The sequence below is a fragment of the Protopterus annectens genome, chromosome 6.part0 (genome assembly GCF_019279795.1).
Source record: "Protopterus annectens isolate FY-2018-M chromosome 6.part0, PAN1.0, whole genome shotgun sequence".
NCBI lineage: Eukaryota > Metazoa > Chordata > Ceratodontiformes > Protopteridae > Protopterus > Protopterus annectens.
In genome coordinates, this window is record NC_056737.1 from 1,546,797,484 (window position 1) to 1,546,814,983 (window position 17,500).

The 17,500-nt window shown below is 41.1% G+C and overlaps 1 protein-coding gene across 1 annotated transcript in view; it reads left to right on the forward strand.

Moving 5' to 3' along the window:
- Positions 1 to 17,500, forward strand: part of LOC122804000 (extended synaptotagmin-3-like) — a 1,677,117-nt gene that overhangs the window by 310,468 nt on the left and 1,349,149 nt on the right. Inside the window, exon 4 of the mRNA XM_044073681.1 lies at positions 472 to 527. Coding sequence (XP_043929616.1) covers positions 472 to 527 — 56 coding nt within the window. The remainder of the gene's footprint in view (positions 1 to 471; positions 528 to 17,500) is intronic.

Sequence of the window (17,500 nt, forward strand, 5' to 3'; positions counted from 1 at the left end):
ATATATATGTATATATGTATATATATATATATATATATATATATATATATATATATATATATATATATATATGTATATATATATATGTATATATATATGTATGTATATATATATATGTATGTATATATATATATGTATGTATATATATATATATATATATGTACATATATTTGTACATATATATATATATATATATATATATATATATATATATATATATATATATATGTATATACATATAAATGAACAAATGGGGTTGGGGGTGCCACCTTGACATTAGCTGCATCAAATTGTCATACTAAATGGATAGAGGTGGCTGTTTCTGTCATGAGTGATATGTAAATGTGTCCATCAATTTGTGATATAAATAAAGCAATTTAACAGCAGAAATGTGTAAATGTATTTGGTTACATTGCAGGTGAGTATAATGTTGCATACATTTTTTAATTTTTTTTCTCTCTTACAAAACAGGTCCTGGAGATCAATTGGACTGGTCTAACTAACTTGCTAGATGTTCCCGGATTAAGGTTGGTTTTATGTGATCTTTGTCCTAATTATTTTTCTTAAGTTTGAAATGAGAGGTTTGGATGGAGTAAACATTTTAACTGTTCATAGTAAAGACTCCATCATGAGAGCCAGTGTATAACAAGTGAAAAAGAAACACGGGATCAACCTTGTCACGAGATTTTTGAATACTGATACTGAAGAATACTTGGCACAGTTCCACTTGAACCTTTGGAATCTGGATTTGGAGCTTTTCTCAGTTCAAAGCCAAAAGATATAATTGCTTTGGATCTTTTTGCTTCCAGACGACATAAGCAGGGCTGGACAGTTGTAATAAAAAGTAAGAAAGATCATTAGTAATGTAATATTAATTTTAATGAGGTATGTTTACGTGGGTCTTCAACACACTGGCAACACACTGGCATCATCAGTTAAGTAGTTTGGTATCCTTTAGTAACTGATTGATAGAAAACATTACCCACTGAAGCAAACATAAGTAGTCAAAGCTGTCAGAAGTAGAGGGAAAGTTAGTTCAGTCAATAGGGAAAGTTCAACATTTTGTATAAAGAAGCAGATAGGGACAGTGGGAGGGATATTAAAGCAAAATCTGTGGGGAGAGCTCATGTGTATGCAGGCCCATTTCTCCTTTGAGTATTGCTATTATCTTTCCAGCATTTCTGTACTCTAAGTGCACTATATTGTTTACACTAAATTTAAGTTCTGTTTTTCGCCATTAAATTAGTGTTAATTTCCATTTCCTTAATAAATCTTGATTTTCATCTGTCCTCCCTCATTCACATCAACAATTGCATCCCAGAACATCCTACTGCTCTTCCTAAATATGTGAGTCAACAATAGAATACAGATATTTTGATAGGAGTCTATGAAACAAGCAGCAAAACCTAATGGTTTCATCATATGTCACCTATATCTCCGTCTGAACCATGTGTTATAGGGGGAAAACACTACACCAGAACATTCTAAACCCATTTAAGTCACCTGGCGCATACAGTGTAAGAGTATTATACTAACTGCAGTCAGCTGTACAAACCGTGATGCCCATAGTTTTAATGCCAGTCTGTTTAAGATGAGACACTAAATGCACACAGAAGGCACCCCAGCCGAGACTTGATCCAGGGAACCTCTTGCTGTAAGGTGACAACTCTGCTCTTTGCTGTGCCACTGTGCCACCCATGCCATGTTTAAATTCTATACTGCAGTATTTGTCTTCTCCGGTTGGGAATAAATATCTGTATCACCGTTACAGTGTTCTTTACTAAAGGAATATCCTACTGAGGATAGCCATACAAACCTTCGGCCCTTCCAAGTGCCCTATGTTCTTCATCTAGAATGTAAGGTGCATAAGTGATATACAGGCACCTAATATTCAGCACTACTTTGTCACCAGTCTGAACACTACCTTTTGAAGTCAGTCTGTCAAGTTGTTTGTCATGTTATTTTAGTTACTAAGCCTAGGGCATATAACTACCCTGCTGGGGTCTTTTCCATCTTTCTTTTTGTTGGTTTACCATTTTACATGTCATTCAGAAAGAGGAAATGTGAATGTGGGTGGCAGATTCTCCATAAAAATAGACACGACAAGTGCCTTTTCTGTCTGCAGACCAGTCACACTGTGTGCCATTTGTCAGGCTTTTGTACCAAAGACACTTCATAGCAGTTTGTCCTCCCTTTCTGTTTGTCTGTTGTGAACCAACATCCGGAGCTTTTTGCCTAAGGCTTCTGAATCTTCCTGCCTGGACGTTCAACTGCCTCTTAAGTCTAAAAAGATGCATTTAGAGACTTCTGCTGTTCAGCCTGTGCCAGACATCTCCATTGTCATAGCCTTCTTCAGAATCTTGTGGACGTTCTGGTTCTGACAACAGCTTCCTCTGTCCTGACCCAGTTTGAGGCCAACACAGAATTGGTTTCTTGCATGTCCACTGAGGTTCTGAATATGTCTGCTACAAACGAGAAGGGAGAGCCATGGTTAATTATTTTGGAAGGGCCTAGGAGGATTCTACAGATACTTATTAAGGAAGAAGTTCCTGGTTCCCTCATTGAAGTCAGGCATGGCTGTGAACCACCTAAGCTTGTTAGGGCAGAGGTTCCTCTTTCAGTCAAGATCTCTTTAAGGACATTATGACCTTAAAGACACCCTCCCCACCCCCGCCAAGGGTTATTTGTGCCTTCTGCTGTTCCTTTTTCTTCTACTCCCTCAAAAAGCTTAGGGAGCCTGACATCTCATGAAGATATGGATTTGGATTCTGGGGAAGCGTCATCAGCATGTTCTACTCAGAGCCATTCTCCTGTTGCTCTAGGGTCAGAGGATGAGGATACCTTTTCTCTGGATTTCCCCTATTGAGGAGCTCTCTTTTGGTGACATCATTGTAAAAATAATGGAGAATTTTCACTGGTAGAGTACCAAATATTTGAAGTCCAAAAGAGGCATTATGGCCTTTAACATATGGACTGTCCCATGCATTCTGCAGTCCATCCTGTGTTGGAAGCCCTTCGGGGACACTTTTTCTGCTGCTTCCCAGGCTCCCCTGCTTCTAAGATACCTGACTGGTTTTACAAGGTACAGACAATGTTTTTTTTTTTTTACTTGCCTTCAAGTTCAAGGTTTTACAAGGTGACTGAAGACAAAGCTTTTTATGTAAGAGTCACTCCTCTGACCCCGCAGTTAATTCTCTTTTTAATAAAACTTACAAATTACTGTCTTCTTCCAAACCTTCCCTTCTGACAAGGACAGTAGAGCTATGGACAGGTATGGAGAAAAAAGTTTATACCTTGGCCAACCTAGGTTTCAGAGCCATAAACGTCCAGATTCATATGACCAGGTATGTGCTGGCTCTTCTATCTAAACTTGATGGTGTTTTGACTGACATGCCTGACACAAGCAAAGGCTTCTGCTATTTCTTTGAGTTCTTCTCAGAAGGCTCACCATTCTATCAAATGCAGTTATGATACTACTGATGCATCTTCTAGGGAAGCTGCTTTAGGTATTGTTATACATAGGTGCTCCTGGCTTAGGTTAAGGACTCTTCCTGCTATAAAAGCCTAATTGCTGGATGTTTCATTGAACATTCAGATTCTGTTTGGGTCTACTTTTGCCGAGCTTTTTAAAACCTTACAGGGTAATAGGAAGGTTATGTAGAATCTCAAACAGATTTCTTTCCCCTATCCTTAAGTTTCAAAGGAGTCCTCCTACTAGGTCTGTCTTTGTGTGTAGGTAGCAGAAGCCTCCTTTAAGGGGTAAGAGGTCTTCAAAAAGGGTGTTTCTGGATAACCTGCTCAGGATTCTAGAGGTCAAATGCACTCTTTTCCGAACAAATCTGTTTCTGTTTGACATTCTTCCCTGCCCCTCTGCCAGATTCCTCTTTCCCTCCAATTAACTCTGTAGTCTCCCACCTAGCTGCAGATAACTACATATTTCTGGGTTCTTTCCATAATTCAGAAAGGTTTCTTAATTGTTTGGAAATCCTTTATATCCTTTTCAGGGATTCTTCATCCTCTGTATTGCCAGTGTTCTCATTTTCCTCCCATTCTTCAGAGCCTTTTAAATCTGGGAACTATTCACCCTGTTCTTTTCTCACAGAGGGGCACAGATTTTTATTTCAGGATTTTTCCGGTTCCCATGAAGGACGACTCTTGGCGGCCCATTCTGGATCTTTCCCTTCTCACCTTTTTTTCTGAGAGTCCCCGCTTTCAAAATATTATCCCTCCAGTCCATGTTAACCTTGCTGCTTCCTCAGACCTATCTGTTTTCTCTGGACCTCAAAGGTGCTTATTTTCACATTCCTGTTCAGTCTTCATAATTATTTTTACGATTTTCTGTTTCTTCCTCACATTATTAGTTCTTTGCTTTGCCTTTTAGTCTTTCTACAGCTCTGACTGAGAGTTTTTACCATATGTCTGACAGTGGTCATAGCATATTTTTGTAGACTCCATGGTATCCAGATTTTCCCTGTCTGGATGACCTTCTCATTCAAGCTCTCTTCCAGCAGCTTCTACTTCATAATTTAGAGTGTAACATGCTTTTGCTTCAACATGTGGGGTTCATCCTCAATCTCAAAAAAAAATCTGTGCTGATCCTTTCAACATGATCAAGTTTTTCCGTGATGCAGGATTTGGACTTTGTGATGGCTTTTCTTCCTCCTCCCAAGGATACCTTCTTAACACCTTTCTTCCAGTGTCGTCTTCCTTTACAAGTGGTTTCTGCAAGAAAGTTTCTGTGAGTTGTGGGGTATATGACCTCTACCATTTCTAGTGTTCCTTTCATCAGAGGAAACTTGGGAGGTGTCTAAAAACAAGCTGCTTTGAGTATTCTCATCCTCTGAAATTTCCCATTCTTCTCTTGCCTTGTGTTACTCCGAAGTTTTAATGGTGGATTCATCATATTTCTCTGAATCCAAGCTTACCCTCTCAAACTCATTCCCCCACTCAGGAGCTGTATAGATTTTCTGCAGATCTGAGTTGGGGTGCCTCTTTCAACCACATCATGGTCCAGGGAGTGTGGTCTCTCCAGCAATTTTAGGATCACATCAACATCAAAGAGCTGAAGGCCCTGCTTTTGGCTCTTCAAGGCCTTCATTCCCTCTGAGTCCTCTCCAAGTTAACCCAGACAACAGCACTGTCATATAGTTCATAAACATACAAGGTGGTACAAAGTCATACCTTCTTTGCAGACTAGTTCTTTTGGTTGGGAACTTTCTATCCATCATTGTCTGATCCTTCAGGCAGTTACATTCCCTTGGAGCACAGTCTAGTGGCAGACAACGTGAGCAAATCCAGGACAAATCCTCACTAATGGATGCTTCACAAAGAGGTCTTCCTGGACATTATCTGTCAGTGAGCTGCTCCTCAAGCAGATCTGTTTGCCTCCCCTCTGAACAGTCACGTTCCCAGGTTCTGTTTCAGAGTGCTGAGTCCTCTGGCTTGGAAGGCAAACACCATGTCTTTTTCTTAGAGAGGGATGATTCTGTGTGCCTATCCCCTTCTTCCTCTGTTTCCCACGGTCTCCCAGAAGGTCGTATGAGACAGAGGCGGTCATTCACTCAACAGTTGACACTCTGGGTGATAGGGTTTTGATTCCTTTTCAAAACGCCACTTTTCTAAGGACACTGTTTGGATTTTGCAGGAGGCCCGAAAATCCTATGTTGCTAAATGGAAAAGATTTTCTGTTTGGTGTCACAAGCATTAACAAGACTGACATGTAGTCGTAGTCTACTGTTCTTTCTTGATTGTGTGAATTGTTCAATTCTTGGCCATCATACTAGTCTGTTAAAGCTCATTTTTCAACTATCTCTTGTCTCCCTTTGGATCTGCCACTTTCCTCTAAGTGTGAAGTTAAGCAGTTTTTGAAAAGCATTCTTCGTATTAGGCCCCCAGGAAAGCCTATTCCACCCTCTTGGGACCTTTGTTTTGTTCTGGTAAAGTTAACTCAGTCTCCCTTTGAACCATCTGCTTCCGATACTCTTCAGTTCTGTCCATGGAGAACTGTTCTGCTGGTGGCTTTTACTTCTGCAAAGAAAGTTTCTCTTCATACTAATCCTCCTTTTATGCCCAAAGTAGTCAGTGACCTGTCCTTAAATCAGTCCATTCACCCTTCTGCCTTTTTTCCTTCACCTCGAAATCATGGTAAGAGGATTCTGCATACTTTAGATGTGCATAGACAGCTTGCTGAGATATTTGGATAAGATTAAAGATATTAGGAAGTGTGAGCAACTTTTTGTTTAATTTCCTGTCGAGAAATTGGATTTAGCTCTTTCCAAGCAAGCCATTTCCTCTTGGATTTCTAAGGCCATTTCCTTTTTTTTATACTTTATGTGGTAAGCTTTCTTCTTCAGTTTATGCTCATTCTACCAGGGTAGTAGACTCCTCAGGTGCCTTTTTCAATGGTCTGGATGCCAGATCCATTTTGGAAGCTGCTACTTGGTCATCTGTACATACTTTTACTAAACACTGTAGGTTAGATGATGTTTCTAGAGCTGAATTTTCTAGGGTCATGCTATATGGGTTTTGAAGGGCTCTTTGGTTGCTTCCTTTTCTATTCCTCTACGGTAGGTTTTTGTACTCTTTCTGTAGTAAGGAATTTTGCAGCACTGATAAAAAGGATGTTAGTACATTTATGTAAGATCTCACCATAACAGTACATGTCCTACTTTTCAGTGTTGCAATATTCTGTCACTCCCACCTTCCCCCTTTGTTCTATTCCCTTGCCCTGTGGCTGAAGTGTACTAATTCTCCCCTTTTTGGATGTGCATGCTCTTTCTTGGATTGCTGTGGTTCTCCTGGGGCAATTGAGTTCTGAGGATTTGGGGGCTGTATGGCACTTGTGTACTTTATGTTCTGGACATATGTCTGGTGTATGGTGCCTGGAGGGGCTTAAGGGACGTATGGCTGTCCTAGGTGGGATATCCCTTTAGTAAGGAATACTTCAACAGTGAAAAGTAGGACATCTACTCTTGGGGACAACTAAAGGTCGGTGATGAGAATGCTTTCATAAAGACTTCACCTGAGTTGCAAAGGGACAAGACAGAGTTTCTTAACATACTGTGAGGCAGACATAGCTATTTACAGATTGAGGCCACAGAAACTGTGCTGTGCCATTATAAGCCTGCAGAAAACTACTTAGATGTCTACAGCATTAGCTCTGTGCGTATAAGGCCTAATAAATCTGGTTTCACAAAAGGTAGAGAGTTCACTGCAGACCATACTTAAGTACTTACTGTATTTAATTGGAGGGAATATTAGCAGAAATATAGATAGTATTTAACTCTAATTGTCACAGGCTTTGACAACCCCATGTCTTTTTGCAGACCTCTGTGAAGTTGCTGGTCAACAGAAGCAGTTTGTAGCTTCAGATTTCAGAGTTGTATAAAATTCTCACAGGGTCTTGCCAAGAGTTGTTCTTAAGGCTTGATCTGATGTTGTCATTTTCATTCATTACTTAACTGTTGGGTTTGATCTGATCCTTGAATCCGACTTGGCCGCTTCTTCCAGATCATAGAACACTTGAACTCTCAAGCTCCTCCCTTTACCCATAATGACATGGTTACCTAACATAACTTAGATCTCATTTGCGATCTACATCTGAATGCTATGGTGGCAAACTCTCGACTGTGGGTTTTGAAAGTTTGTGAGTCTAGCAATTGTTATCCCTTATTATTTACTATTACTACTACTACTATTATTATTATTATTGTATTTATTGTCTTTGCCTCCCCTTAACCCTTTTTCTTGTCTTATAAACTTTACCTTCTTTCCATACTCTGTTATCGTAGTTGATATTATATCCCTTTTACTTAATGTTACGTCCTCTCTTACCATTGTTGGCAACCTCTCTTAGTTTCCCCTTTCAACTATTTACAACTATTTACAATTTTAAAAACATTAAAAAAAAAAAAAAAAAAAAAAAACCTTTCTCTCAGTTCTTTCAGTTTCTTTCTACCTTATTTAAAAATGTCAGGTAAGCCATCAGGTTTTAAAAACTGTGTGGCATATGCAGCCACAAAATGCCAAACTCTGATGCATATTCCAAATGCGGCTACTGTTTAGGACCAAGACATTTAGATATGGGTTGTGACATTTGCAAGGGATTCATTTCCCGCCCTCTAGTTGACTGGAAAAACAAATTAATCCTTTGGGGCTTGCTCCCTTCAAGATCAATAGCTTCTGAGGCTCACACCCCTTAGAGACCTGAGAAAAAAGGAGATTCCCTTTCTTAGGAATCTTGCAAGAGATCTCCAGAACACACATTGGCTTCAACTTTGGCTCTGCCCACAGAACCGCCTTTGAAACAAAACAGTTGGATCCAAGTACATCAGGTCCAAGATCAGGATCTGAAAAATCACCCTGGACCCATTCTCCTTAACTACTAGAAACAATCTCACATCACCCCCATCCACAAAGGAGGCAACTGTACTGAACCAACCAACTTCCACCCTATATCCTTCTTGTTATCCATATCCAAAATTCTCGAGAGAGGTATCCATCAGCAGGTAATGCAATACCTATTGCAAAACGACTTTTAAACCCAAAACCGAACATGGCTTCCAACCCAACCACAGCACATCTACAGCCCTATTACACTGTAAACAAGGCTAGAGATGCAGGATCTTGTACTGTCTCAGTATTCCTTGACCTCTCTAAGGCCTTTGACACAGTCTGTCACCCACTACTACTGAATACACGGTCTAAGTTAGGCTTCTTACATAACACAGTAAAATGGTTTCAGAGTGAGCTTGAGGATCGTAAACAAGCAGTGAAATGGTCCAATGAACTCTCACCCTTTCACCACAACCCTATTGGAGTCCCTGAAGGCTCCATCCTCGGACCCCTACTCTTCAACATTTTCACTAACAACGTTTATACTTCCTGCCACCCTGGAACCCTCATTCAATACGCTGATGATTTCATCATAATCTGTACCACTCAGTCGCTACCAGACCTGCTTTAAAAAACTCAGCAGTCCTTTACTGCAGTCAAATCCTGGCTAAAAAATGTGGAAGTCTTTCTTAGTCCAAAGAAGACTAAACTAGTACTGTTTCATCCCGAAAACACCTCTACTGTCACCGATCATTTCAACATCTTTGTATCCGACATAGAAATAGTGCAGAAAACCAAACTTCTAGGAGTAATAGTTGACAATAAACTTTCCTTGGACCCCCATATACAGCAAAATGTAAAGAAAATGCATCAAAAACTGGGACCCTTATAGAAACAAACATTTCTTAACTGTAGCAACCAAAGCTACCCTAGCAAAAACCTTTTTACTTCACTCCCTTCTTTACTGTTCCCCTATCCTAACATGCAAACTTTTACCCTAAGCAAGATGGGACAGTGCTACAACAAAGTTGCAAAGTTTGCCACAAACTCTAAATATCGCACACAGCAATGTAATCTGTTGCTAGAACTAAACTGACTAGAATTCCCCAACCAACTTCCTTTCATTCAGCTGTCCACTTTGCATAACCTTATTTTCAAGCCTACTGCCTGACCTGCACTAGCCAACTTAGTCGCACATTACACATCAAATAGATCCCTATGATCAGAAGACAAATCTCTCTTAGCTGTCTCAAAACCCACAAAAAAAGGTCACTCTCTGTATTCATATTCTCTCTAAACTATGGAATTCACTACCTCTAGCTACCAGGTCTGTGCCTGGCCTGACCTGCTTTAAAGCCTCTTAAAAAATCATATCAAAAATACATGGCTGTGCTCTTGTATAAATCCAGCCTAATGCTCATCTCTTCCATACTAGCTTCATCTCTTCTACTTCTGTCACATTTCACTCTTTCACAGTCTGAAAGATCCCAAGTCTCTTCTAACTCCATCTCTATTTATATTACGTGTCCAAGCTACTGTTCAAGTCTGTAATGCCTCTATTCTTCTTAACTCTCTCACTATCTTTCTATATCACTAACTCTCCAGCTATTATATTCCTAACTTAAACCAATATTTTATTTGTCATGTACTGTATCAGCCGATGTCATACATTGTACTATCTACAAATTATTTTTATACACTTTATCTACTCATAGGCTATGCATATGTTAGAGTGACTAAAATTGCCTATAATGATATAACTACAATAGAATTGTCCAGATGTGTAGTATATCTTGTAACCTAGTTTGTGTTCAATCAACCTATTTTTGTATAATATTCCTCATGTCGCTTGTCTTGTTTGTGGACTATACTGTATTTGTATTGTACGGTATGTGGAACTTTTCTCCCAGGGCCTCCTCTGAAAAAGGGTTGTGTAGACCCAGTCAGACCAGCCCAATAAACACATGTCAAATAAATAATAAATACTGTCAGAGCCAATTACTTCTTGGGTACCGCTGACTTTTCTGGAGCAGTCTCCCCATCGCTACTGAAGACCCTTGTCCACAACTTCCTCCCTTCAGTCTTCCAGAAGCCTATCTGAGGCAGATGTGGACAGGATGATGAGGAAATTCCTCAGGACGCAAATACAAATGGGAGTCCTTTCAGGTCTGACCCCATCGGGTCTGGAGACCCTCAGTAGTACTACTACTACAATCATAGTTGTTTCTCTGATCCATGCTTTTGATTTTGTATTTTCTCAGATTCGAAGATATTGTCATCTTTGACTCTAATGGAGTCTCTGAGCTGTCCGGCCCCAAGTACATTGGAGCCGGACGACTCTGAGTTGATGTGTCAGTGCTGGCTCCAGGGTGTTAGATTCAACTCTGAAATTGTCATAGCTGTCTCTTCCCCTCAGAGTATCGGCGCTAGTTAGTTCCGCTCTGAATCACTCCTCTGGTAGTATGTCTGTGGGACAGCAGGGGCCGATGATCTGTAAGCATGCCTTGTTGAATCCATCAGTTTCTGCTTCTCCCAGGCACTCTGCTTTCAAGGTAGTAGAGAGAGTCTTCTCTATACCTACAGATCAGACTTTTCTACCCTCTTCTGCGCTGATTTCCCAATCCCATTCGATTGTGCATCTAGAGGCTCAGTCATCCATTCCACTGGGACAGGCAGCCAAAACCAGTCTCCAGGCCACCCAGCAGGGTATCAATATTTCTTCAGATACATCCCTGGGGCACCCTGCTGAGGAGTCCCCTTAGAAGAGGAAGTGCGAAAGGAGGCACTTAGATTCTCCACAAGAGTCTGTCATGGAGGACACTGATTTTGATGAAGGGGGAGGGTCCCCTTGATCACCATCCGATGATGTCTCATTTGGAGACATTTTACAGCTCCTAAAACAAGAGGAGGTTGGTCCCCTGATAACCCTTCCCAAGAGGAATTAGTGTTTCTGGAGGCCTTTGGGGCAGGCCCATTTACCTCATGGGTGACTCCGCCCACCAGTGAGCTCATAGATTTAGTCTTTCTTCAGGTGTGAAAGGAACCAGACATAACTGAGCCAATCCCTAAGAGACCAGACAGGATCTTGGCAAAACCTAAAGATAGACCACACTGGAGTAAAGGAGTACGCTTGATGCCATAGTCATAGTGGTGGCCACTTAAGTCAAAGTAAGCTATTGTCATTTAGTACTACATAAGTGCAGCCTAAATGAAATGCTAAGTATCAGCTCACCAGAGAGTACATAGGAAGCAAGGATAACAAGAATGACAGTATAACATTTCAATTTAAAAAGATTTTCAGTACGAGACCCCCACCGAAGGATAAATAAACCAATAGTAACAGCAAAAACACACACAAGCCCCCCCCCACAACAATCATAAGAATAGTACTGTACACAGCAGCATGACAGAGTAGGATTGCATATGTTAAAGATTGTTCTCCTTTGTTCATCTGCATCAGACAAACAGCAGGCAATTCACATGAATAAGAAAATGTATTGCTACATCAAGAATGAAAAAAACAAGATATTGTGCACTTTTCAGCTGAGCTGTGTATTGTGAATGATTACTAAGTAATTCAATGGCTGAGTTTGTAAGTCTCAACACTGTTGGGTAGAAGCTATTTAAGTATGTAGTGGTCCTGCAGCGGATACTCTATCTCTTGCCCTGAGACAGTTGTGTAAACCAGCTGTGTGCAGGGTAAGAGGGTTCACAAATTATTTTGGATGCATATTTAATGCTTCTTGCTGAGAAGAGATCCTGGATAGATGTTACGTTGGTGCCCATGATTTTTTCGGCAACCCACACCACTCTCCGTGGCTTCTTTTTTTATGCTATTGCACTGTTCCCAAACCAAACTGTGAAGCTACTAGTGAGAATGCTCTCAACTGCTCCTCTGTAGAAAGCTGTGATAACAGTAGATGGGCGCTTTGCTTTTTTGAGTCTTCTGAAAAAGTAGAGAGATTGGTGCTCTTTTTTGACCAACGGTTCAGTGTTCACAGTCCAAGAGAGATCCTCCAAAATGTGCACCCCCACAAACTTAATAGGTTTGAAGCTTTCCACCTCTTCAACATTTATCATGAGTGGTGAGTGTGGTGTTGACCTTTTCCTGAAGTCAATAATGATTTCTTTTGTGTTCACATTCAGGTGAAGGTTATTTTTGCACACCAGCCAATCAGTGAGTAGACCTCACTGCTATAAGCTCTTTCATCCTCCCCTTTGATGAGGCCCACAACCGTAGTGTCATCTGTGAACTTAATGATGTGATTGGCAGTATGTTTTGCAGAGCAGTCATTGGAGAGGATGATGAACAACAGAGGTCTTAGCACACAACCCTGAGGAACACTGGTGTTGAGTATTATGCATCCTGAGGTGTTGTCATCCACACACATTTTCTGGGGTCTGTCTGTCAGGAGGTCGAGGATCCAGTTGCACATGAGCTTGCATAACTCCAAGATGTACAAGCTTGTTGTAAGCTGCATTGGAACTACTGTATTGAATGCCTAGCTGAAGTAAAAAAAACAGCCTGACATAGCTGCTGCTTCCCTCCAGATGATCAAGTGAGAAGTGAAGTGCCATTGAAATAGCATCCGCAGTGGATCTGTTAGCCCGATAAGCGAACAGTAGAGGGTTGAAGGTGGATGGAAGGTTTGCCGAGAGATGCCTTTTAACTAGCTTCTCAAACCATTTCATGACATTTGAAGTTAGAGCAACTGGTGTGTAGTCGTTCAGGCAGGCTGGATTAGCTTTTTTTGGGAAGAGGGACAATGTTTGTTACCTTGAAACAAGAGGAAACTTACTAAGAATAAAGGAGGTGTTGAAAATATCAGTTAGAACTGAGCATAGTTAGTCTCCACAACCTTTAAGTACTTTGCCCAGTATTTTACCAGCACCAGTAGCCTTCCTGGGGTTCACCTTCTTAAGCTGAGATGCCACTTCATTGGAGTTAAGGCTGAGAACCCTCTCCTCCTGGTTGATAGCTTTGTAGCAGCTCCATTGTTCTTCTCTTCAAATATGCCAAAGAAGGAGTTCAACCTGTCCATTGATTCAGTGTTGTCTTCAAACTGAGCTGACCTGGTTTTATAGTCAGTAGTCTGTTGTATCCCTTGCCAGAGGCTCCTGATGTCCCTCATGTCTGCAGACTAGCTTTGCAGTTTCTTTCCATATTCCCTCTTGGCCTATTTAATGCCTGTTTTTAGGTTTGCTCTAGCTTCGCTGAGACCTTTCTTGTCCTTGGCCCTGAAAGCTGCATTTCTTGCCTTTGGGAGACTGTAGACTTGGGTGTTGAGCTATGGGTTTTGGTGTGCTCTGATTGTGATGCTTTTGATATCAGATACATCATCAACACACTTAGTGATATAAGCTATTACTGCTTTGAAAATATCCCAGCAAGTATATCAAAAGAGTCTTGAAGACGGTCCAAAACCCCCTCATGCCAGACCCTGATCTGCTTAACTGTGGGCTTTTCTCTGATTAGAGCTGTTTGTAGGCTGATAGAAACATGATGTTAAGATGGTCAGAGCTTCCTCAGTTAGGTTGTTGTATTGCTCTGTAGGCACCTTTGATGTTGGAATATACCTTGTCCAGGATGTTTGCACCCCTTGTAGGAAGATCTACAAATTAATAGTAGTGGGCTAGCACCTTTCTAAGATCCTCTTGATTAAAATCACCAGCAACCACATGTGCAAAGTCTGAGTTTTTTCCTCTGCAGCTCACAGATAGTTATAAGATTGTTCAGGGCCTCAGTGGTGTTTGCACTGGGTGGAATGTATACCAGTGTTAATAAATATTCCATTTAGCACTCTAGAATACATAAAAGGGTCTGCATTTTAAGGACAGGCACTCTAGATTATTAGAGCAATGTGACTGAACAATCTCACAGTTCGTTCATTCACATATATGCAGACTCTGCTTCCCTTGGCCTTTCCACACAAGGTTTGACATCTGTCTGCATGAAAGAGTGAGACCTTCTAAGCTAACAGAACAATCATTGATCTTATTATGCAGCCACGTCTCAGTAATAATCAATAAACCGGTATTTTCCATCTTATTTATGCTGTAGTGTTCGAGCCTCAAGTCATCCATTTTACTGTCCAGCGAGTGTGCATTTGCTAGCAGTATTGAAGGCAGAGCAGGCCTGTGAGGATTAGTTTTTAGCTTTGCAGCCCCTTTTTTCTGGTTCTCTGACATATTTTTCTCTTCTGTCTTGTCCTGAGTGTTCCAGAACCTTCTGTCTCATGTTTTAGGCACTTTAAGGCATGCTGGGTTAAAATACAAATTTGCAATATTTCTGAGTGTGTTAGGCCTTAGGAACTCTGCCGACTGCAGGAAATCTAGCCAGCAGCATGAAACTGTTAACTGTTTAATTTCCACGTTTCTGTCTGCTGTAAGTTAATGTACTTCCACTTAAACGGCCCAGAAAGTGATTTTCTCAGTTTTGTGTGAAAAAAAAAAACACTGATTAAGCATATCTAAGGTAGCCAACAAAGCCACAGCCACACAAGGTGCTGCTATTTTTTTTTTTTTAAAGGACTTAACTTCACTTAAAGGAACTGGCAGAGCAAAGTTCCTCTGTCCGCCCCCCTAACAGGGAGTCTAGGTGTAAGACATGTTTGGGAAGCATGTAGACATGCTTCCCAAATGTCTAGCCCTAGACATGTTTGGTCATTGAAGTGTAGACACACTTCCCAAACATGTCTAGGGTGCTAGACATATTTGGAAAGCATGTCTACACTTCAGTGACCTTCGCCCTTAGGTCACTGAATTATTTGGCACATTTCATGAGAGTTCAGAGAGATTTGATCAACGAATTTTCCAGATACTTCTCTGGGACCGTATCCTCCAAGGTAGAGAGTACGATTTCCTTGCAGTTGGCTGCCCTTCAATCTATTTCAGATTTGTACATGAGGCTGAAGGAAGGGAAAACACTGTCTGCTCTGGGCATATGTTTTTCGACTCCTCATAGGGCCTTTTCTAGGAACCAATGAGGCGGAAGGAAAATCTGGTTCAAGAAATCCCAGGGGCCCCTTCCAAGATCCACATGGAGACAGTTCCCCCAGGAGCAGAGGGTAGAATTCAAATTGAAGATGCCATCCTTGTGGCAGAGGTGGTCTGCATAGTCAGGGTTGCTTTCTCTTACAGATCCTATCAGCTCTCCTGAAAGGATGTCCGACTGTCCATCTCTGGAGGCAGTTGGGAATCATCTGTTCCTGCCCCACAGAACCTGGATAGAAATGACAAAAGATTAATAGGTGCAGAGGATATTATCCAGAGGTTATATAATACTGTTTTTCCATCCACCCCATTAAATTCCACAAAATTCCCCAATGTCCCACCCAGACAGAGGGAAGCAGCAGAACCAGAAATAAACAAGCTGCTAGAAAGAGTAATCCAAGAGGTCCCCCCAGATCAGAGAGTCCGGAACTTATTCAAGATTCTTTTCAGTTCCAAAAAAGACAGGGGACTGGGGGCCAGTCTTGGATCTCAACAAAGTAGTTCAGCATACTAAGTTTCAATGGTCACGGTTCAATCCATTCTGCCTTTTCTGCACAAAGATGATTGGATGTGCTCGCTATATCTTCAGGATGTGTACACATCAACTTGAACAGACAGTCCAGAAGATATCTATGCTTCTGGCTGGGAGGCAGTCATTACCAATTCGGAGCACTGCCTTTTAGTCTCATGACAGCCCCCAAGGTGTTTACCAAGTGTATGGCAATAGGTGCAGCTCACTTGAGACTGCAGGGATTGCGAGTGTTTCCTTACCTGGATGACTGGCTCCTGACTGCTCCAACCAGACATCAACTAATTCAAGCACAGGACTACTTACTCTGGCTGTACCCTTATCTGAGGATATCCATCAGTTGCAACAAATCCCAACTCACTCTGGAATTCATTGGTGCTCTTTTCAATACAGTCACTCAGGTTGCTTCTCTCCCTTTGTCTTAGATTCAAACAATTCAGTTCCAGGTCAAAAATATCATTCAGAGTTCTTCTCTTTCAGCCCATCTGATACTGCAAGCACTGAGGTCTATGTCGGTGGCAATTAGTCTTGTACCAATAGCCAGGTTTCGTATGCGAATTCTTCAGTGGACACTCTTAACTTAATAGTCAATTCTCCAACAACCATTATCTAGCCCAGTCAAGATAATGCAGGCTTGCAAGAATTACCTTCTCTGGTGGATCAATTCCAGTGAAATATAAGAAGTCACAGAGGGATGCTGTACTTCATGATTGTCCCTCCAGTCTCCTTTATGCCTGTCCCCTGTTACCTGTCATTCCTAAATTTCTGCAGAAAGCATCTCGATTAAAGAGCACAGTTATCCTCATTGCCTCTTGCTGACCTAGTTAGATCTGGTTTCCCTTTCTTTGGCCTCATCTTCTACACACACCCTGGATTCTGGATCCAACTCCAGACCTTCTGTTTCACCTGACAGACATGATTCAACTGGACATTTCATGCCTCAAGGTGACTGCATGGTTTCTCCATCTCTCTTGATTGCTAGACAGCCCAAGCTCTCCTCCCCTGTCCATCACATTCTGTTATCCTCCCGTAAAGCTTCTACTAGAAAAATGTACAAAAGTAAATGGAAAAGATTTGTTTTTTGGGCCCACAAAAAGAATTGTGCCACTTTTCAGTATCACTTTCTATTGTTCTTGACTTTCTAGCTACGATTTTCAAAGAGGGCGCTAGCTCCACAATTGTCAGAGTACAATTAGCAATTTTCTACTTTCATATAGGAGTAAATAACTCTACCTTCGCTTCCTCCAAACTTTGCAAAGCCTTTTTCAGAGGAACCTATTTATTTAGGCCTCCTTTAAAGGATCGTACTCCTCCTTGGGATTTAAGTGTTCTTTAGGCCTTGACCCAACCCCACCCTTCAGCCAACAGCTAAGCTTGATCAAAAATGTTTGACCTGGTTTTCCTAGTTGCTATTACTTCTGCCAGATGAATGTTTGAAGTTCACGCTGCGTCTTGTAAACCACCTTATTTAACTTTTCATAAGGATAGGTTTTCTTTTACAGACCCAATTCTTCCTTTATACCTAAGGTGGTGTCAGAATCTAATATTAATCAGGTTATCAACCTCTCAGTTTTCTTTCCAAAATTTTCAAACAAAGGAGAATATATGTTACACCTTTTGGATGTCCACAGACTTTTACATTTC